Source organism: Coffea arabica, chromosome 11c (assembly GCF_036785885.1).
Source record: "Coffea arabica cultivar ET-39 chromosome 11c, Coffea Arabica ET-39 HiFi, whole genome shotgun sequence".
Taxonomy (NCBI): domain Eukaryota; kingdom Viridiplantae; phylum Streptophyta; class Magnoliopsida; order Gentianales; family Rubiaceae; genus Coffea; species Coffea arabica.
Window position 1 is genome coordinate 8573878 of NC_092330.1, and position 23255 is coordinate 8597132.

At 41.2% G+C, this 23255-nt stretch overlaps 2 protein-coding genes and 1 pseudogene across 2 annotated transcripts; all 3 read right to left on the bottom strand.

Annotated features, from left to right (window-relative positions):
• Positions 1 to 1433: 1433 nt before the first annotated feature.
• Positions 1434 to 1999, bottom strand: LOC113716355 (auxin-induced protein 15A). Its single transcript, XM_027240651.2, has one exon. It carries the CDS (start codon positions 1880 to 1882, stop codon positions 1616 to 1618), a length of 267 nt encoding a protein of 88 aa, XP_027096452.1. The 5' UTR covers positions 1883 to 1999; the 3' UTR covers positions 1434 to 1615.
• A 2069-nt stretch (positions 2000 to 4068) lies between these two features.
• LOC113716354 (auxin-responsive protein SAUR24-like) lies at positions 4069 to 4581 on the bottom strand (annotated as a pseudogene).
• A 13965-nt stretch (positions 4582 to 18546) lies between these two features.
• On the bottom strand, positions 18547 to 19743 carry LOC113715897 (uncharacterized). Its single transcript, XM_027240203.2, has one exon. The coding sequence runs from the start codon at positions 19741 to 19743 to the stop codon at positions 18547 to 18549; it is 1197 nt and encodes a 398-aa protein (XP_027096004.1).
• Between the last annotated feature and the right edge of the window lie 3512 nt (positions 19744 to 23255).

Consider the following 23255-nt stretch of genomic DNA (forward strand, 5'->3'; position numbering starts at 1 on the left):
AATCAATATTCCAAACATAATAATGAAAAATAATATTTTTATATGCATGGTTCTATTTAAATTTTATTCCATAGTTGCACTTTTTCTAGGTTAAGGAAAATATCTTGGTAATTGGACTTAATAATAGGGAAAAAAACAAATATTGTTATTAAAAAATTAAAGTGTGAAAACATTTTTAAAAATCTAAAAATGACTGGAATTTTGTCGGTTTCTCTTTGGGAATGTGCATACAACTAAACTTTTCTTTTAGTAGCTAGATGTTTTCTTATATATATATATATGGAACCATACATTTTTTTTGTTAGTAATACTAAAAAAACAGGAACATGATTGATTTGGAGTTCAAAGTTTCCAATGTTATTCTTTTAATATACCATGCTTAGATGCTATTAAAATTTGTTTGGATTGTTAGATTGTTCTAAAAACTTTTTTATTGGATCCAAACACTTTTTTCAATTATATTTTTATTTTTTAACTAACTTTTTATCTCACAAATATCAAATTGTAAAAAGTGCTATTGTTCTAAAAAAGTTTTCCAAGTGATCTCCAACCCAAACAAAACCATCTATAGACCTTTAATAATATTTTCATAGTTTAGTTTTGCACTAATGTTTTTTCCCTTATCATGTGAGATGAGTGAGATATTTTTCTTTATTTAAAAGACCTGCAATTATGGGGATAAAATTTAACAAGATCTATATCCAAATAAATACAAAAATTATTATTATCATATTAGGGATATTAATTTTTTAGACATTATTTATCTTGAATAGTATAAAATATTACAGTTGACTAATGGTTCTAGGGACAGGTAGACAAATTAAGAGAAAAACGATACTAAGAGGTAAAGTGGAAAATGATTCTATATTAAAGGATTTACTGTATTTGACCCTTAGGGGTATCGATGTCTTTTCAACATTTTCATTACCTAATGTTAAAGTTGACTAAGTGTTTAGGAGGTAAAGTAAGAAAATAAAATAGCATTAGTGGGTGAAGTGCAAAACTGGTTAAATCTTAGGAAGAGTTTTCGTGATTAACCCTACAAAGAAACATGTCTGTAGTAGGATAACATTAACATGAAATTGCTGTGAATAATTCACGTCTAGTATAGACATTTTCTCTAGGCAACCAGAAAATCCCTCTTTCTTTCTCACTAGTAATCGAGGAAATCATATCTTTTTGATATTAACTTTCAACTTGGTCTGCTCTCTTTTTGACATTAACTTCCAATTTCATGATGGATGGATGATGCATCGAAGAGAAGACAGGAAGACTGTTGGAACTTGATAAGTTAAGGAACAAAATGAGTTATAGTTCTTCAATTCTCTCATCAATTAAATCTTCATCTATTTTGAAGTATGGACTGCATTTCCTTTTCTTCCTTTTCCAGTCAAATTACATACTCACAAGGGATTAGAAAAAGTGACAGAGAATGCAAAAGAAGAAGGTTCCATTATTCATAATCCTCTTTCTATGATGGAAGAAAACACTGTACAAAACTAATATGTTCTCTACGTTACAAAAATTGTGCCTTGACATCTACTACTATTCTTAACTACCCAAAAAAACTACTACTATTCTCTAATTTTGCATGCAATTGCTGCAAACTCATATTTTAACTCAAGCAAGAGGTCACATCAATGAACTTGTCTTCTCTGCAAGGGATTGTCAAACCCCCCATTGGATGATCAAAGCCAAATTCTTCCTCAGCTTGACTCAACAATTCTCGGAATGTAGGCTGATTCAGGTAAGAAATGGGAATCACAAATCGTTTCTTTTCACTTTCTCCAACATAAACTGCAACGTAGCCCTTCGAAACATCTTTCGAAGACTGTCTTAGGATTTGCTTAGCTTGAAGAATACGAGGAAGACGGATGGCCATTACTCTACTGGATGCTTTGTTGTATAGGTTGAGCAAAGAAAGGTAGGAAGACTTGCGGGACAAAGTAGAAAAGCCTTGATCAGAATTTGTGGTAGCTTATGTTGATCAAACAAGTTAGAAGGGTATATATATATAGAAGAATCACAAACTTGTTATCTTAATGCTATAGGTGTGGTACGGACCAAAGCTTCATTTAGATGGACATTATTGACAATAGCTGATGAGGTATCACATGGTTATGTCTTCTAGTCATGATCAACAATTTAGAACCGTGTGCTGATTGAAACCTATCAGGGCCTACCACTTCCTTCAACAAGAAACAGAGAGGACCACTTGAGAAATTAAGAAATATATATAGTACAGAGATTAGAGGCGAAGATGGTGAAAGATCTTTTGATATGTGAGGGCTGTAAAAAAATTTCACATGGTGGTCCACCTAAGAACATGATATGATTTGGTATGATGTGGCTGTTCCTCCCAGAGAATACCATCAGACCTAGGTCATGGACCATGGCAATGAATCTGTGACAACATACCAAGTTCAATAATAGGTGGCCTTCCTAGGTGTATTTATCAGACCGTTTGGAATTGGATTGATAACCTTGATGTCATGAGCTGTTTGCATTACGTTCTCCGGTGGTCATATTATGTTCTTTGGCTGCAGTCACCAAGCAGCCACTAAGATCACACACTTCAGGGTTGGTTACAACAGCTGACAGACAAAGGAGGTTCGACACATGAAGATGTTTTTGTGATGTAAGCTAGTAAGTTTTCTGAGCATTAATTGGTCCTTAAGAGACAAGCAATGAATGTTATGTTGGATGGTGGTTCTAAACTTTCTTCCAAAAAAAGTTGGGAATTGTAGTACTATTGATGTATACTAGTAAGATAACGGGCATCACATATTTCGGCAGTGACAAGCAAGGCATGTAGTGTTGGTTGATGGTTCTACATACTAAGCCAAATTGCTTAACTAGAAGTTAAGTAATAGGGCTTTCTTAACATTATCTTGTATGCACCTTGTTCAGCAAATACGAGTTAGGCATATCATGTTTGTTGATGGATCTACTACATATTAAGCCAGTTGCTTACACAAGTTGGGTATCAATGTATTCTTGACATAAACTAGTAATACAATGAGCATTACAGAGTTCTACAAAGACAAGCGATGCAAATCATGTCGGTTGATGCTTCTACATATTAAGCCGAATTGCTTATATAAAAATTAGCAAGTTGGGTATCAGTGTGCTCTACTCGTTAATATATCCGTCTGGATTAAGATTTGTACTTGTACTTGAATGCCTCCTTTCTGTTAAAAGCAATTGAAGGCTACGAATCTGAATCAGGAATTAGAAAGAGAAGACAAATCAGTTTTGAGGAACTGCATTGTACACAAAAGGACTTTGAAAATCATACAAAATCACATGCAGAAAAAGTAAAACGAGGCAGTGCCAGACAATGTCCGATCCAAGTAACTGAATAACATCTATAAACATTTCAAGAGAACAAAACAAAAAGGAAGAAAAAGTCAGATGAATTCCAAGAACTGAAAGAGCAAGTATGAACAAGAAGGAAGTGTGGAACAGTGGATTGCTGACATTTCTCCCTTCCATAATGTGGCAGCAAGCCCAGTCACAGGATTTAGAAAAGTTACAAAATGTTGAAGTTAATTCATTCAGGGATTTGTCCCACCAAATTTTTATGAGCTGTACTTCTATTATACAATCTGAAATTGTATCACCATGACTGTGGTAAAAACAAAAACAGAGTCAAAATTTTCCCATAGTCCTCTCAACCAGATATTCGTGCAACCATGAAGCTGCAGTTTCAGCCAGAGATTTTTACCTTATGCTGTGGTTAATTCTAAGTGAGCATGAAGCCAACAATAATTTATTTATAGACATAATCTTTGTCAGGTGAATGTCATCAAACAGTTTGTCAATCATCAAGGTGTTCAGTAAATTATATTCTGTTTTTTTCCCACCGTAGACCAAGTTCACCTTGCAAATGAAGGATGTCAGAATTCTTGACTGGTTTCAGGTTTAAGAGTCCTGACACCATGCCTTCCCAATTACTCGTGTAGAATGAAAGGGTTTTAGAAAACCTCAGCACTTGAAGCACTTACCAGAAATTTAAATTTTTTTGGAATTCTTGTAACGACAAATAATTGAAAAGAATAAGCTTCAAATAATCATAATGTTAAGGCTTTATGAATGAAAAGCAACTGTACAAAAAGTAATCTGCATGCTCTACATTACAAAATTGTGCTCTGACATCTCAATTAACAAGTAGTATTGTCTAATAATGTGCACCAGCTCGGCTAACTCACGGTTCTACCCAAGCGAGAAGTGAGATCAATGAACATGTCTTCTCTGCATGCGATTGTCAAACCCCCCATCGGATGATCAAAACCAAATTCTTCCTCAGCTTGGCTTAGCAAATCTTGGAACGCAGGCTCATTCAACTAAGCAATGGAAATCACGAATCGCTTCCTTTCACTTTCTCCAACATAAATGGCTAAGTAGCCTTGTGGAACATCTACAGAACCTGAAATAGCAGCATTGGATGTTGATGTAGAGCGCCTAAGAATTTGCTTAGCTTGAATAATACGAGGTAGTCGGATAGCCATTGTTCTACAGGATGCTTTCTTGTAATTAATTCAAAGAAAGATAGAAAGATTTAGAGGAAAAAAGAAGTCTTTCTTTAATGCTTGTGAAGACGTGTGTTAACTTGATCAAACAAGTTATAAGCATATATATAGAATTGACGACCAGTACTATTATGTGGTAAAGAGGCTTTTCCTTGGACATCAAAGGAATGTTGGGTGTGGGCCAGCCCATTTGTGGGCCAACCTACTTATGCAAAAGCTTGAGGGCTTCCCAAGCTTCAATAAAAAGCAGCAGCAGCCGCAAGAAGCAATTCAAGGCTCGGTCTTGTGCGAGGAAAAAACCAGTTGCCTTTGAGAGAGACGAAGAGAGAGAAAGAGGGAAAGCTAGAGTGAGAAAACTCTTTGCAACTTTAAATCCTTAATTGGAAGGTGATTTGAAGTCCGATTGAGACGAAATTTTACACACGGGATCCTCTCATCAAACTCTACTTATCTACCGATTCAGATTTCGAATTTTCTTTTCGTTTGGTAACATCTTTTCAAACCCACTTCTTTGACAGTTGTAGTTTTTGGGGGTAATTTTTATAGCAATTTGCTTGGTTGATATTGGTACTATTATTTTCATCCGAATATTTCGGATAGATCTGTGTATTCCCATTATTGTGATAGTGGAGATTTTTTTGACTGAATTAGGTCCCGTGATTTTTTCTAATTTGGATTTTTCATGTAAAAATCTTGGTGTCATGTGCCCTTTATTTTTCCTTGCACTTTATTATCACTGTTGGTATTATTATTTGGTGATTTGGTTTATTCCTATTTTAACTGGTACTTGGGGAAAGAGAAATTTATTTTGGGCTAACTCTAATATTGTGTGTCTGTATTGGTACCCCTTCCCCAACAAGTGGTATCAGAGCAGTCAGGTTTGGCTGTTCATTTATACTGGTTAAAAATGGATGATTTAGATAGTAGTTGCATGATAAAATTGAATGCCACTAATTATTCAATTTGGAAGCCCAAAATGGAAGACTACTTGAATTGTAGAGATTTGTTTGAAACTGTTCTAGGGGATAAAGGTAGATCAAATGATATGAGTGATGAAAAATGGGTTAATATGCACAGGAAAACTGTTGGTAATATTAGAAAATGGATTGGTCAAAGTATTTTTCAACATTTTGCTAATGACACCAGAGCTGATATATTATGGAAAAAGCTTGAGAGTATGTATGAAAGGAAGACCGGTTTGAACAAAGCTAGTTGTCTGAAACAGATTACTCGAATGAGATATAAGGATGGGGAAAATATGACTGAACACCTGAGTAATTTTCAGAGATTGATAAATCAGGCAACTACATTAAATTTGAATTTGGATGATGAAGTGCAAGCTTTATTATTATTTAGTTCACTACCGGATAGTTAGGAAACTATGGTGGTCTCCATCAGTAATTCAGTTCCGAATGGTGGGTTGACCATGGCTATTGCAAAAGAGGCCGTGATAAATGAAGAGTTCAGGAGGAAGGAACAAGGAATTGTCTATGAGTCCCAGGCCCTAGTGACAGAAAAGAAAGAAAGAAGAGGGAGAAGCAAAAGTAGAGGACCCCACAACAGGAATAACAAATCCAGAGGCAGGTCTGAGTCGCGGAAAAATGTTGCATGCTATTATTGTAAAAAGAATGGACATTATATGAAAGAATGTAGAATCCTAAAACGGGAACAAGCTGAAAAAAAGGGTAAGGCGAAGGAAAAAGGTGATGAAGAGACTACAGCAGTTGTAGCAGCTCATGATGATGATGGTCAGGTGAATATTATTCATTATGACAGTGATTGGATAGTTGATTCAGGTGCATCCTACCATGTTACTTCTCACAGGCATTTCTTCTCAACCTACATCGAAGGAGATTTCGGATGTTTTAGGATGGAAAATGAGGTCTCATGCAAAGTTGTTAGCATGGGAGATATATACTTGGACATAGATACCGGGTGCCAGCTGATATTGAGAAATATTCGACATGTTCCTGATATTCGACTTAACCTTATTTCTACAGAAAAACTTGACGATGAGGGCTACTATAACTCGCAAGATGGAGGCAAATAGAAACTCAGCAAAGGAAACCTTGTTGTTGTTAGAGAAAAGAAGCATAGTACCCTCTACGTGATGCAAGCCAAGTTGAGGAAGGGAGAAGTGAATGCAGTTCGTGACTCCTCGATTGACCTTTGGCATAGGCGACTTAAACACATAGGTGAAAAGGGGATTCAGACACTTATTTGCAAACAGCTCCTACCTGAAGTTAGAGATAATGCACTTAAACCTTGTGTTGATTGCATTTATGAGAAACAACACAGAGTTGCATTCAAAAATTTTCCTCCATCTAGAAAATTGAATGCTTTAGAATTGATGCATACTAGGGCTGCAAACGAATCGAGCCGCTCGCGAGCGGCTCGAGCCAAGCTCGAGTCGAGCTCGACATTAATCGAGCTCGAGTCGAGCTCGAGCTAGCTCGAGTCGAGCTCGAGCTCGAACTCGAGCTCAGAATATTAAGCTCGTTAGCTCGCGAGCCGGCTCGCGAGCTTGAGTATATATATATATTTTTTTTATTTTTATTTTTATTTAATAATAAATTACGTATATTATATATATTTTTTTTTATTTTTTATTTTCATAGTGAAATTACGGATATATCCTTAATATTTTATTATTTATTCAGAAAAAAATATTATTTTATTTATTTTTTTAAAAATAAAATAAATTTTTTTTATTTTTTTCGAGCTCGAGCTCGAGCTTGATAAAATTTAGTCGAGACTCGGCTCGATTAGCTCAAAGCTCGACTCGACTCGACTCGGCTCGTTTGCAGCCCTAATGCATACTGATGTTTGTTATATGAAAGATAAGTCTCTTGGTGGTGCTGTTTATTTTATAACTTTTATTGATGACTTTGCTAGAAAGGTTTGGTGTTTTGTTTTGAAATCCAAAAATCAGGTTTTGGATGTATTTACGGATTTTCATAGCAAAATTGAAAGAGAAACTGGTAAACAGTTAAAGTATGTACGTGCTGATAATAGTGGTGAATACAGAGGACCATTTGAAATTTATTGCAAGTCCCGTGGAATCAGATTGGAGAAGACTGTGACAAAAACTCCTCAAGAGAATGGAGTAGCAAAGAGGATGAACAGATCCATCACTGAGCGGGTCAGATGTATGCTCTCTAATGCTAAACTACCAAAATCCTTTTGAGGTGAGGCAATGAGAACTGCAGTTGATTTGATCAATCTTTCTCCATCAGTTTCTCTAGATGGTGATATCCCAGAGAGGGTATGGACGGAAAAATATGTGTCCTTTAAACATTTGAGAGTTTTTGGTTGTCGGGCATTTGTTCATATTCCCAAAGATGAAAGGTCAAAACTTGATGTAAAATCAAAACAGTGTATCTTCTTGGATTATGGACATGAAGATTTTGGTTATAGGTTGTATGATCCTATTGAAAAGAAGGTGATCAGGAGTAGAGATGTTGTCTTTTTTAAAGATCAAACCATTGAAGACATTGATAAAGGTGATAATTCAAAATTTTCAGATGACATTCCTGCTAGCTCAAATTCAGATCCAGATCCAATTCCAGTACCTGTTGATTTTAATCAAGGGGGAGCTGAGACAGAGCAGAGAGAAGATGTTAATGATGATGATAATTCTACTGCTAATGAACTTGAGCATGAGGCACCACCTACTCCACCACCACCACCACAAGATGAGTTTAAGAGATCTACCAGAGAGAAGAGACCTTCTAGCAGATATAATTCTCATGAATATGTGTTGTTGACAGATGGAGGAGAGCCAGAGTCCTACAGTGAGGCTTTAGAGCATGAGAACAAAGAAGATTGATTGCGAGCCATATAAGAGGAGATGGTATCCTTGCATGAGAATTATACTTATGACTTAGTGAAACTGCCTAAAGGTAAGAGAACTCTGAAGAACAAATGGGTTTATAGGTTGAAGACTCAGGAGCACAGCTCACAATCAAAGTACAAAACAAGAGTGATTGTGAAGGGATTTAGCCAAAAGAAGGGCGTAGACTTTGAAGAAATTTTTTCTCCTATAGTAAAAATGTCATCAATTCGACTTGTTCTTGGTATTGCAGCCAATTTGAATTTGGAGATCGAGCAACTTGATGTGAAGGCAGCCTTCCTGCATGGCGACTTGGAAGAGGAGATCTATATGGAACAATCGGAGGGATTCAAAGAAAGTGGCAAGAAAAATCTTGTATGCCGTCTCAAGAAGAGTTTGTATGGTTTGAAACAGGCACCGAGACAGTGGTATAAGAAGTTTAACTTTTTCATGATAGATCATGAGTACCACAAGATTACATTTGATCACTGTGTTTATGTGAAAAATTTTTCAGATGGTGATTTTGTTATTCTCTTGCTATATGTTGATGATATGTTGATTATTGGTCGTGATACTGTGAAAATTGACAGGTTGAAAAAGGAGTTAAGTAAATCCTTTGCAATGACGGATTTGGGTCCGGCTAAATAGATACTGAGGATGAAAATCTCACGTGACAGTCAAAATGGGAAGCTCTGGTTATCTCAAGAAAAATACATTGAAAAAGTACTCAACAGGTTTAACATGAGTAAGGCTAAAGAAGTCTCAACTCCACTTGCAGGTCACTTTAAAATGAATATCAAGTAGTGCCCTACAAGTGAGAAAGATAAAGAAGACATAAAGAAGGTTCCTTATGCTTCAGCCGTTGGTAGCTTGATGAATGCTATGGTTTGCACCAGGCCAGATATTGCTCACGCAGTTGGAGTAGTCAGTCGGTATCTCTCTAATCCTGGTAAGAAGCATTGGAATGCTGTCAAATGGATTCTCAGGTATCTCAAGGGAACTCCTAGATTGTGTCTATGTTTCGGCAGTGGTAAAACTATGCTAGATGGATACACTGATGCAGATATGGCAGGTGATCTTGATAATAGGAAGTCCACATCTGGGTACTTGATGATTTTTGCAGGGGGAATAGTGTCATGGCAAAGTAAGTTGCAAAAATGTATCGTCCTTTCTAGTACAGAGGCAGAGTATATTGCAACCACTGAAGCATGCAAGAAGACATTTTGGTTGCAGAAATTCCTTCAAGAATTGGGTATGAAACAAGAGAAGTATAGTCTTTATTGTGACAGTCAGAGCGCTATTCATTTATGTAAGAACTCTACATTTCACTCTCGATCCAAACACATTGATGTGAGGTATCATTGGATTCGAGAAGTACTGAATTCCAAGTTGTTGACGCTTGAGAAGATGCATACAGATGATAATGGTTCTAACATGTTTACCAAGGCATTGCTTAAGGAGAAACTCTTGTTTTGCAGACAAGAAGCAGGTTTGGTGGAACCCCCCAATGAGCTGGAGGAGGAAATTGTTGGGTGTGGGCCAGCCCATTTATGGGCCAACCTACTTATGCAAAAGCTTGAGGGCTTCCTAAGCTTGAATAAAAAGCAGCAGCAGCCGCAAGAAACAATTCAAGCTTCAGTCTTGTGCGAGAAAAAAAACCAGCCGCCTTTGAGAGAGACGAAGAGAGAGAAAGAGGGAGAGCTAGAGAGAGAAAATTCTTTGCAACTTTGAATCCTCAATTAGAAGGTGATCTGAAGTCCGATTGAGACGAAATTTTACACACGGGATCCTCTCATCAAGCTCTACTTATCTACCTATTCAGATTTCGGATTTTCTCTTCGTCTGGTAACATCTTTCCAAACCCACTTCTTTGACAGTTGTAGTTTTTTTAGGGTGATTTTTGTAACAATTTGCTTGGTTGATATTGGTGCTATTATTGTCATCCGAATATATATTTCGGATAGACTTGTGTATTCCTATTATTGTGATAGTGGAGATTTTTTTGACTGGATTAGGTCTCGTGATTTTTCTCAATTTGGATTTTTTTCACGTAAAAATCTTGGTATCCTGTGCCCTTTATTTTTCTTGCACTTTATTATCACTGTTGGTATTATTACTTGGTGATTTGATTTATTCCTATTTTAACTAGTACTTGGAGAAAGAGAAATTTATCTTGGGCTAACTCTGATATTGTGCGTCTGTATTGGTACCCCTTCCCCAACAAGAAAGGAGCTAATGAACCATCACCATTATCACATGGTTTTGCCTCTCAACTAATGATCCAGAATTTAGAACCGCGTATCCCTTTGAAATGTACCATGACGCACAACTTTCTTGAACATGAAGCAAGGGGGACCTCCTTTTGAACTTAATTTATCAAAGTTCAGGCAATGATTGCACACCAGAATTTATTAGGCTAACAAACTTTTTTGCCTAAAAAATCCTACTTTCATCTCAAGGTAATTTACAAATTTAGCAAACTTTGAAGGACGAAAATAAGTACCTAATGGAATTTTGGCTAATTCATTATTTCTCCTACAGTTAATTTTTAAGTTTGGTGTCGTTGAATAGGATGCAACCAATCTCCCTACTGAAAACTTTCCGTTTTCAAAATCATTTCATACCAAAAGGGAAAAAGTAATTAGGGCAAGGCATAAAATGAGCATAACATATTTCAACAGTGACAAGCAAGGCATATCATGTCAGTTGGTGGTTCTAGATGTTAAGCCAAATTCATTAACTAGAAGTAATTAATTGTGCATTCTTAACATTATCTTGTATGCTTGTAGTTCAGCTGGTACAAGCAAGGCGTATGATGTTTGTCGCTGGTTCCACATACTAAACCAATCGCTTACACAAGTTGGGTATCCGTGTACTTTTGACATGAACCAGTAACATAATGAGCATCCCTTAGTTCTACAGAGACGAGCAATGCATATCATGTTGGCTAATGGTTATTCACATTAGGCCAAATTGCTTATATAACAGTTAATATGTAGTGTATCAATGTACTCTAGTACTCTTTATTTGCTAATATATCGGTTGGATAAAGTATAAAATCATCCAATCCAAGCATGTCTTTTAACAAAATAAACTAAAAGCCTTACTACATCCACATCAGATAGAGATTAATAATATCTTCTTTTTGTTAAAGGCGACTGTAGGCCGCTGAAGAGGTGATTTTTGACAGACCTGACCTTGTTAAGGCTGCTGGAGTGAACCTCGGTAGTGTGGACACTTTCTTGGGCAATCACCTGCTCAAACAAGAACGGCGGGACTAGCTCCCCTGGTTCTCCTCCGACGCTCTAGTTAGTACGTCCCAGTTGGAAATAAATTCAATCAGATAAATAGTGAGAGCTTACCCCTGCTTTAGGACTTAAGGGTATTTATATGATGGGAGAGAGGTATGATAGGATCCAGTCTCCTTGGAAATGACAACCTGAGAGTGTCAGCTGTGATTGATTGATTGGTGGCAGCAGCAGTCCTATCAGCAGTCTGACCTCCTGCAAGTGTCAGACTGTACCCAAACCTGGCTGTCCCATCACCTGTCAGAAGTCTTTACAGGTTGAGGGACACATCCTCCACCACGGCTGTTGGTGGGAGCTATGCCGAAGTGAACCCCACGAAGTCCCACATGCCGGAGGTTCTGATCCTTAAGGCGGTCTTAGGTTGACGTGGAGCTGAAGTGATCCTTATTGAGGAGAAGCTAAAATGACCGTCCTCAATAAACCCCCCAAGCCTCGAGAGGAGCTAGGCAAACGGTGTTTCCCGAAGCTTCCGCATGGACACGGTAAGGGGCCACTGTATTATAATGATGTCCCATCCAGTGGGGAATACGAGTGATGGAGGAGCGCATGTCAGCTTTAAATGACAGGACACGAAAGGACGCGTGACAAAAGATCGAGGGATTGACAGTCATAAATGATGAGGGAGTTCGTCAATCTAGGGAACCTAAACGCCCCATCCTTCCGCCTCCCTCTCTCTCTTGTATAAATAGGGGTTCCCGTCAACATTTACGTTTTACTGTAAGCATTTCCAGCATACTATAAAACAGCATCAGAGTAGATATCTGAAGTGAGCGTGAATTCTCCGGATCGACAGTCTTTACCAATTCCTTCATTTCTTAACCAGTAAGTTCACTTTGTCCTTCCCCTTATTCCTTATCAATATGGCCAGGTAGCTAGGACGCATAAAGAGACAGTGAGGCCGGACTTTACCGCAGCAGAGAGGCCTGATCCGGCCGAAGAAGAGGATAGTTCGTCTTCTAGCCCGGAGGAGGCAGCCGAGGAAATCGGCGGGGATGTGCCATCCCCGGATCCGAGTGAAACGGACTCCGAGGTGGTGTATGACGACACCTTCGAGGTCGAGGTGCCTAGGGAAGAGGGTGTGCTGGAGCCGGCCACACCTCCGGACCTGTCAACGGTAGATTTCGGCCAATTTTCTCAATACCACAGCGTGGTCACTCTCTAAAAGGCTAATGAGGTGATCCGTCGATATCCTTTCCGCCCTCGTTACAGCATTTATATACCTCGGGGGCACCAAACAGCCGAGTGGCCCCCAAGAGAGAGGGTAGCTGTCTATGTTGATCAACTGGAAGCCGGGTTAAGGATACCCACGACGAGATTTTTCTGGATAGTCTAAGATATTAGGGTGTTCGGGTCACCCAGTTAACTCCAAATGCGGTTCGGATCCTCATTGGGTTCGAACTACTCTGTCAAGATCAGGGAATAGCCCCCACAGTGACTCTCTTCCGCCGCTGTTACACGATCAAGAATAGTGATAAGAAAGGTTGGTTTACTTCAACAACCGAAACAAGCATGTGCTGAAACTAGTGGTGGATGCTTCTTCTTCAATAAAAGAATGGAAGTACAACTTCATCTTCATTCCCGCCAACGACTTTCCGAGGAGATTTTGGTGGAGGCCGCCCGCTTCGGCCAAAGATCCTTCTCCAAGTCGTCACGAAGAGGAGAATTTCCGAAAGCTTCTCAGGTCGGGCCTCAAGATAAACTGCTGGGCCTACCCCGAAGTAGTCCTGGTTGAAGGCGGGATCAGCTGAGTTCTGATCAGCCCGGATCATCCCCCCCACTTCTCTATTAGACTTCAAAAATATCGTACTTCTCATCTCATATCTTTGTATTTCTTCTTACTTCGATTCTAAGTAGTAATATTTTCATCTTATGCAGTGGTGAGAGTATCCGACCTGATCACCGCGGGCATTGCCGAAGTCACGAAGAAGCAACATAAGAGGAAAGCTCCTGGGGAAACTTCGGCAGCCAAGAAAAAGAAGGCAGCCACTCCATCTCGTCCTCTCCCCATAGTCGTTCCAGAGGGTCTATGATTCCAATAGGGGTGCCTGCCTAGGGTGTAACCATTGCAGCTTGTCCCTCAACAGGTCGAGGTAAACAGGTTCAAGTGTCTGCTCCCGAAGCGCCAGTTATGGGGTCATCCCTCTGAAATCGGCATTTCATTCAGCCTTAGGAGGCCGGAGACGACAAAAGGCATCCCGGTTGGCGTTGGTGCCCGGAGTGGGATATCAGCGTCAATGATCGATGTCTGGATCCTAGCGTGGTCCACCACCTGCTAGTCCACTCCAACTTGTCAAGGGATCATTCTTATACCAAAAAGTTGACCCCGTCCGAGCTGATGCAAAGCACCTCGATAGCATCGGCTTCGATCTCGGCCTTCCTGTCGGAGTTGATGTAGCGCTATACTAATATACTCGAGAATCAGGCCCCTGCCGAGCTCCAGGATAGGGTCTACGCCCTGGAGCTGAAACTGAAGTTGGCTGAGGAGGAGAGGAAGCTGGCTGAGGAAGAAAAGACATAGCTCCGTAAGGACCGCTTGGCTGAGATGGAACAATCCGAGGCCACCGTCAACTCTCTGAAGTCCGCTTTGGAAGAGGAAAAGAAGAGTCGACTTCAGGAGGAGCAGTTATCTCAGGCTGCAATCGACAAGGTGGGAACCTCGGCAGTGGAAGCCTTCCGTTCCTCTAGACTTTCACTCATGACCTCGGTCAACTCACCCTGCCCAACTATATGTTCGGCTACATTGCAGCTATCAAAGAGGTCACTCCCTTCCTCACTATAGAACAAGTGGACTTGTTTAAGGATAAGACGAGTTACAACGAGGATGTCTAGGAGCTCTGCGATCGCATGGCCGAATGGATTCAAGTTGGGAGGAACCTGACCAAGGTGCGGGAAGAGTTCAACCGCGAGATGGCGGAATTTGAGTCCGGAGCCAAGAGAGGCGAAGAAGACGGTGGAGCAGCCATGGGGGGAACCGGGAATGCTACGGGCCAGGGATCTACTAAGGCGAGAAACTCTTAGCAGGGCTCTAAGCCTCGGCCTTTTGTACTTGCAATTTTTGTACCTGTCCTTCGTTAATATTAATATGAATTCCCATTTTCTATTACTTCCACCTTCTAGTATCTTGCTTCTTTATTCGTTTACTACTTGTTTGTCCCCCTATTTTCTTTAACAACACCATGTGATAGTGCCAAGAAAATAACTAAGTATGCAGAATAGGCGTAAGTAACTTCAAATAAAATGCAAGTATCATGGAAAGTACAATTTGAGATTCTGGGCATGCCAGGTCCTAGGTACTAAGGAACCATCTCGGTAGGCCAACTTACAATATCCATTTTGGCTAACTTCAACCACGCGGTACGGTCCCTCCCAATTCGGAGATAACTTGCCCTGGGACTCAGCTCGGCTGACCAAGTTCCTTCGGAGAACGAGGTCCCCCGGGTTAAATCGAAGATTTTTCACACGGGAATTATAATAGCTAGTTAGAATTTTCTTGTACAGGGCCATCCGGGCTGCCACAGCATCTCTCGTTTCTTCATAAAGGTTGAGGTCAGTCCTTCGTTCTTCTTCATTAGTCTCGGCGACGAAGGCCGTTATTCTAGGGCTCGAGATAAGGAATGCGGCAGGGGCTACTATTTCGAATCCATAAGTTAGCGAGAACGGGGTCTCCTGTGTGGCCATCCTAGGTGTGGTTTGATAAGACCAAAGCACACTAGGGAGCTCGTCTAGCTAGGAGGTTCCGAGCTGGTCTAACCTTGTCTTGAGGCCGTATAAAAGTGTTCAGTTGAAATTCTCTGCCTGTTCGTTGGTTTGAGGATGTCCAACCGAAGTGAAATGCTGTTTGATTTCAAGTTCGCCGCACCATGCTTTGAAGAGGTTGTCAACAAATTGCTTCTCATTATCAAAGATGACGATCCGAGATAACCCGAAGCGGCAAACTATATGCTTCTACAAGAACTTCTGGATAGCTTGGTCAGTGATACTTCTTAAAACTTCGGTTTCAACCCACTTCGTAAAATAGTCTATTGCCACTACGACATAGGCGTAGCCACCTGTGGCCCTCCGGAAAGGGCCAATGATATCTGTCCTCCATTGCTCGATCGGCCACGAAGACGCGATGGGGACCATGAGGTTGGTCGGCTGGTGGTGTTCAGGCGGGCGCATGGTGCTGGCAGGAGGGGCAACTCAGGACCAATATCTGGGCATCTTGCCGAATGGTTGGCCAAAAATAGCTAAGTAATAGGGCCTTCTTAACCAATATCCGATGCCCGACGTGTGCCTCGCACAATCTTTCATGTATATCTCGGAGGATGTTTCCACCCTTCTCGGCTGTGACGCAGCACAGCCACGGGCCGAGGTAAGAACGTTTATACAAGTTACCATCTTGAAATGCTTATCTAGCCGCTTTGCTCTAAATTTTCCTCGCTTCGGCCTTGTCGTCTGGGAGAACTCCTTGTCTAAAAAAGTTGATAAGAGGACTCATCCAAGTATCTTCTACAGTCACTGGGTAAACCTTCTCCTCGAAGTACCCCGACTCAAATCGAACCTCCACGTGAACCGTTTTATTGAGCGTGGCAAACGCGATAGAGGCGAATTTTTGACAAGGCATCAGCCCGCCTATTCTTTGACCGGGGTATCCTTTGGATGTCAAATGACCCGAAGTACGCTACTAATTTGTGAACTTTAAAGAGGTACTATTGCATGTTTTCCTCTCTAGTTTCGTACTCTCCCTGCATCTGGTATAATACGAGTTGGGAGTCACTATAAACTGAGATTTGGTGGGCACCAAGCCTCCGGGCCAATTGCAAGCCTACGATGAGGGACTTGTACTCAGCTTCATTGTTTGACACGGCGAAGTCGAATCAGAGTGCGTAAGAGCATGTCTTTCCATGAGGGTCTTCGAGGAGCAAACTAGCTCCGCTACCCCCGTTATTGGAAGATCCATTCACATATAAGGTCCATCGTTGGGGTCCAGCTTCGGTCAAAGGAAGGTCTCGGCTCCCAGGGAAGGTGAGCTCGGCCAAGAAGTCTGCTAAATCTTGGGCCTTGATGGCAGTTCGGGGCTCATAGGTTATGTCATATTCCCCCAGTTCAATAGCTCACTTAGTGAGCCATCCGGATGCCTCGGGACATGATAGAATCTGCCTAACTGGTTGATCAGTCCGTAGGGTTATAGGGTGGGTTAGGAAGTAAGACTTTAGTCTGCGGGTCGCGTGGACTAACCCTAACACGAGCTTTTCTGCTCGGGTGTACCGGGTCTCAGGGCCACAGAGAACTCGACTGACGTAATAAATGGGTACTTGAACCCTATCGTCCCGAATTAGCACGGCGCTGACAGCCTCGTCCGCGGCCAAAAGGTAAAGGTATAAGGTCTCCCCAGGTCAAGGTGATGTAAGCGTGGGGAGATGATGAAGATATTCTTTCACCTCTTCGAAAGCCTGCTGGCATTCCATAGTCCAGGTGAGCTTGTCAGCTTTCTTGAGTACCTTGAAAAAGGGCAATGCCTTGGCTGCAGATTGCGACAGGAATCGATTCAGGGCGGCCAAGCGTCCGGTCAAACTTTGCACTTCGCGAGGGGTCCGCGGTAAAGACATTTCTTGAATGGGCTTCACCTTGTTAGGGTTCGCTTGTATACCTCGTCGTGATACTAAGTATCCCAAGAATTTTTTCGAAGTGACACCGAACACACACTTCTTGGAATTTAATATCATGCGAGTATCACGGAGGACCCCGAAGACCTCTCTCACGTCAGACAAAAATGCCGAAGTCTCTTTGCTTTTCAGTAGGACGTCGTCGACATATGCTTCGACATTGCAACCTATTTGAGCTTTAAAGACTCGGTTGATCAACCGCTGGTAGGTAGCTCCAGCGTTCTTAAACCCGAAAGGTATAGTCGTATAACAGTAGACCCCCTGATCCGTGAAGAAAGCCATTTTTTCTTGGTCCTCTTCACTCATTCCTAGTGATGATAGCCTTTAAAAATATCTAGGAAGCAGAGAATCTCGTATCCCATTGCCGAGCCGACTAGCACGTCAATTCTCGGCAACAGGTAACAATCTTTCGGCAAGTCTTATTCAGATCGGTGAAGTCTACACACATTCTCCACTCACCTGAATCCTTTTTGACCATCACTGGATTGGATAGTCAAGTGGGGTATTGGACTTCTTTGACCATTCGTGCCGGCCTGAGCTTGTCCACTTCCTCCGTTATAGCTTTGCTGCGCTTCGAGTCGAAGTGTCTCCTCTTCTGCCTGACCGGCTGGGCTCTCGGATCCACCTTCAACTCATGCAGCATAAGCTGACTAGGCACCTCGACTACTTGCTCAGCGGACCAGGTGAAGACATCGTGATACTCCCTGAGGAGCTCAATCAACCCCGCCCTTGAACGGTTCGGGCAAGTCGGTACCGATGCGGACGGTCTGATCGAGGCTGGCAGGGGTTAACATAACATCTTCAACCTCGTCTCCGGTCTCCAGCCTTTGAGGCTTCACGGATTGGTGAGGATCGATGCAGTCTATCAATAGAATACTAGACCTCCTGCCCTCAGTCCTAGGCTCGAACGTCAATGAAGACGCAACCTGCAACGTAGCGAGGTAACATTCCCGTGCTGCACAGATATCGCTGCTCATCTCAGCGATTCCCGCGGGAGTTGAAAACTTGAAACTTAAGTGGTATATTGAGTACACAACTCGCAAAGCGTTCAAGGTGGGCCGACCCATCAGCAGGTTATAGGGAGAATCAGCCCTGACTACCACGAAATTAACTGGAATGGTTCGGCACCGAGAGTGATGGCCGACGGTCACCGTTAACGCGACCATCCCTTCGGGGTAGACAACGTGTCCCCCAAAGCCCACAAGAGATGTCCTGATTGGGTTGAGCTACTCTCTTATAAGTTTCAGATTTTCGAACGTCCAATAATACATGACGTCTACTGAGCTTCCTGGATCAACGTACATTTTCTTGACGACGTAATTGTTGGTTAGTACCTCAATCAACAAGGCCTCATGACTGCTGGATGTGGCTGGGACAGGATCACTTGGGCCATATATGATTACCTCGGACAGCCGAGAACTCGGCTCAGTTAAGTTCGGGTTAGCCTGTCGGTAGGTTCTTTTTCGGGAGTTTTGACTGTCCCCTCCCGTCAGACCACAGGCTATGGTGTTAATAACTCCAACGATGTTAGGCCCATAGCCTGACCCATGACCGGGGGACCCATCTCTGGGAGGCTTCCTGGCATCCTTGGGACCCTCCGGGGGTCGGCAACTGCTTCTACCACCCTGCCTGTCATCTCGGCCTTGGTTGCCACGGCTTTCACGACGGGATTCGCTCCTATTGTAACTCGCATCTCGTCGGATGAATTGCTTGAGATAACCCTGCTTAATGAGATGCTCTATCTCCTTCTTAAGGTCATTACAGTCCTCTGTCTCATGCCCAACAACTCGATGGTATAGGCAGTACAGGTCAGGATTTCTTCTCTCCTTTTTTCCGTTCATCTTTGGAGTGGCTCGCCCAAGTCCATTTTGGTCCATCACAGACAGCACATGGGATCGGTTGGTGTTCAAGGGAGTTAACTCGGCTTCCAAGACTGGCGGCTTTCCCTTGGCTATTCTGTCGAAGACGCTCCGGCGGTCTCGGCCGAGGCTCTGGAGATCTCTGCTGTTTCTGACCTCACTTCCATTTGACTCCCTCCGCCTAGGGTCAGATCTTGACCGGATTACTTGGGCCTCTTTCTTCATATGATTGAGGTCTTCGGTTTGTATGTCTTTTTCGACCTTCAACCAAAGATCTTGGAGCGTGCGAGGATATTTCTTGTGTCTCACGGTGTGAAACGTCTCGACCACAAACCCGTTAGTAAAGACAGCTATAGTCACTTGCTCGTTGGGGTCGGATATCTGCACGCTCTCATCTTGAAATCTCTGTACATAAGACCTAAGTGACTCTCCCGAGTTCTGCTGTATATTCAACAGATACGTCGAGATCTTGGTCGTAGGTCTGGAGGATACAAAACGATGGAGGAATTTTTCCACCAGTTCCCCCAAGGTGGATATACTCCTAGCCTCTAGGCCCCAAATCATTTTCGAGCTGTCCCTTGGAAAAACACTGGAAAAGCCCGACAAATAACAGGGTCGGGGATGCAATATAATCGGAATGCTGAGATGAACGCGTGAGATGGTCTTCTGGATCACCTCAGCTGTCGTAAGATGCTATCGTGGGGAGTTTGAAATTTGAAGGAAGCCTCTCCTCATTGATCTCGTCTGTGAAAGGCGGAGTTCTCATGTAATCCACTCCGAACCTCCCCAGGAGCCGGGGTTCTTCGTCAGCTCTCCCTCCTAACAAACCTCGCGAAAAAGCCTTGGATAAAGAAGCAATTTTGGAAGTAACCTTAAACATGGCTTGCTTCGAAGTGCTCCTGGCCAAGTGTCTTCCATCAGATTCTTCATCAGATAGATGCTCGGGAGATTCGTCTGATTTCCTCTTGGAGGACTCGGCCTTTTGTTTGTCTTGCCTCTTAAAGTACCTTCCTAATTCCTCAAAGACGTTAGGGTTTTCTACCACAAACTCGGCCATCTTGGTCATGGCTTCTTCGTTTGTTGGCTGGGGCTCTGGGGGTCCCTGCCCCTCGGCCATATCTTCTTCTTGGACTGCAGCGCTCGGCTGAGCCCCAATGGTGAGAACCTTCCTACTCCTAGAACGCGTGGGCTTCATTCTGAGATATCTTCGTTCTCACAGACGGCACCAATTGAAGAGGTGATTTTTGACAGACCTGACCTTGTTAAGGCTGCTGGAGTGAACCTCGGTAGTGTGGACACTTTCTCGGACAATCACCTGCTCAAACAAGAACGGCGGGACTAGCTCCCTTGGTTCTCCTCCGACGCTCTAGTTAGTACGTCCCAGTTGGAAATAAATTCAATCAGATAAATAGTGAGAGCTTACCCCTGCTTTAGGACTTAAGGGTATTTATATGATGGGAGGGAGGTATGATAGGATCCAGCCTCCTTGGAAATGACAACCTGAGGGTGTTAGCTGTGATTGACAGATTGGCGGCGGCAGCAAGTCCTATTAGCAGTCTGACCTCTTGCAAGTGTCAGACTGTATCCAAACCTGGCTATCCCATCACCTGTCAGAAGTGTTTACAGGTTGAGGGACACGTCCTCCACCACGGCTGTTGGTGGGAGCTGTGCCGAAGTGAACCCTACTCAGTCCCAGACGCCGGGGGTTCTGATCCCTAAGGCAGTCTTAGGTTGATATGGAGCCGAAGTGATCCTTATTGAGGAGAAGCCGAAATGACCGTCCTCAGCCGCCAAACCAGATCAGGAATAGAGAGAGAGAGAAAAAAAAGAACTCAGTTATGTAGTATATTGTGCAAGAAAGACTTCCTAAATCATACCAAAATTATGTACAAAAAAAGTGACACGGGGCTGTGCCAGGCATTTCCTGTCCAAGTAAGTGAAGTACATGTATATCAACATTTCAAGAGAACACAAACAAGAAAAACAATAAACAAAACAAAAAAAAGTCGGATGGTTTTCAAGAACTAAAAGAGCAAGGATGAGTGATTGGGTGCATTTTGTTAGTAAATTTGTGAATATTTGTCCCTTGATTTTTGACCAAATATTGTATTTTGTATTAATTGATAGATTCTACTCATATTTGATAAATTGTGTTAATTGTAGAAATGTGGAACAAAAAGAACTTAAATGGCGATTTTTCCAAAAGACATATGCCCAGTTTAGCGTCAAGTTCAGAAAACTTGGGATTCTGATGCAGACAAGTTTCTTATAGTAGTTGGGATTCTTGAGCTGAAGTGTGAACGTGATTTTTCTTCCAAGACATTAGTTTCCAATTCATATTAAAAACTATTTGTTTATGTTATTTTTTTAGGATTTCCTTTTCCAATAGGGATTATCCCTTATCTTGATAGCTAAAAATTAGGAAAGTAGTTAGGAAGAAAACAAGAGAACGGCTGGCTCGGGACTTTTTTGTCTTTCAAGCGAAAAACATATACATCGTATCTTCTTCTTTGGAGGAAAAAAGGCTTTTAAAATTCTCCATCTTTTGCATGGGATTTTTTCCTCAATGTGAACAACCAATTTCCTCTTCTAACCAAAGGTCAACTTGAAGACGTGGTTTCCAAACCTCTGTGAGATAGAATTAATTTTTAATTTTTTTTAGTTCATAGGTATTCATATGTTTTATGATTTAATTTCTTATGATTGTTTTGTTATTTGAATATCAAGGGTCCGATATTTGAATTAACCTAATAATATACTGTCATATTAACCAGTTAAATTCGTAATTATTTGATTGGTTAATGCTGGTGGTAACTAGCGTGATTGGTTTGATGTTAAGAAAATGTATGATCTAATTTAAACAAACCTGGCCTCATATCATGTTTGTTGATGTTTGTTAGTTAGAGTTGGACTTTTCTAATTTTTAATGTAATCAAGAAATTAGATCCTACAGTCGTACCTAGGGTTATTTCTTGGTAAAGAAATAATTAATGATCGCATTTTGACTATCGAAAAGTAAGGAAAAGTTGGTTGTCAAATCTTGTTGATGGCTATAACCAATCTATTAATGAGTGATTGAAATATTCTTGCATCAATGATCAGTTGTGTGAACTGTATCTGAAATGTTGCATTTTTTGTTAGAGTCGTGTTTATGATTGATTTAATTCCTACTTATTTCCATGAATTTTTTTAATTAGTTAATTAGTTACTTTTGAATTTACGAAAATTCCCCCCATATTTCTCACTCTAAAAAGAAGCAAATTTCTCCCCAATATTTGTGAAGATGACCCTACTCACTGCTATATACAAAATTTATATTTTCTTGAGTAGGATTTTTATTATTGTATAGATTCAACACCTATCAATTTTTGGCATCATTACCAGGGATTGACATTAGTTTATTTGTTTCTTTTTTAGTGTATTTTATTTTATTCTCTAGTATTTTTCTAGTTTATGTCTTGTTCTTCTTGTACAGGTAAATTAATCTTTGATCCTAAGGTTAAGAAGACCGCGCATAGGCTAAAGAAAGAGACCAGATAACACAAGGAGAAGCAGTCATCTACTACAACCCCAGGGCTTAATTTGGCAATTGTGTAATACGCAACTCTTCATTTTGGAGATTTTAAGAGAATAACAATAAAGTTTTTGAATTCATTGTTAAGACTAAAGAAGTTGAGGGGTTGGTGTGCAATTAAGCAAAATGTTGGAAGAATATATTATGGTAGTGGGAATCTATATCTAAATGTATTAGAGGACAGGTTTTTGAAGAAGGGCTTCCAAAAGCGTCTGAAATCCAAATCCTTGTTTACTGCAATTTTAGATTTTTTAAATTTAGTAATATTTATCCTTTAACTAATGGATAATAACCACCCTACAAATCACATTTACAAATCATAAACACACTTTAATTTTATTACAATTTTATATTTTTTTAATATAGTAATCTTTATCCCTTAATTAATAGATAATAACCACCCCTATGACGTCCCTTGCAAATCACGTGGGCAAACACTTCAAACCAAATACAGTAAGAAAAAAAACACTACCTACCATAATCTCAACATGGACGAATCCCA

What these genes read in the sequence shown, in the direction of transcription:
- LOC113716355 (XM_027240651.2), bottom strand. Translation starts at nt 1,882, where the DNA reads ATGGCCATCCGTCTTCCTCGTATTCTTCAAGCTAAGCAAATCCTAAGA.
- LOC113715897 (XM_027240203.2), bottom strand. Translation starts at nt 19,743, where the DNA reads ATGATTTGGGGCCTAGAGGCTAGGAGTATATCCACCTTGGGGGAACTG.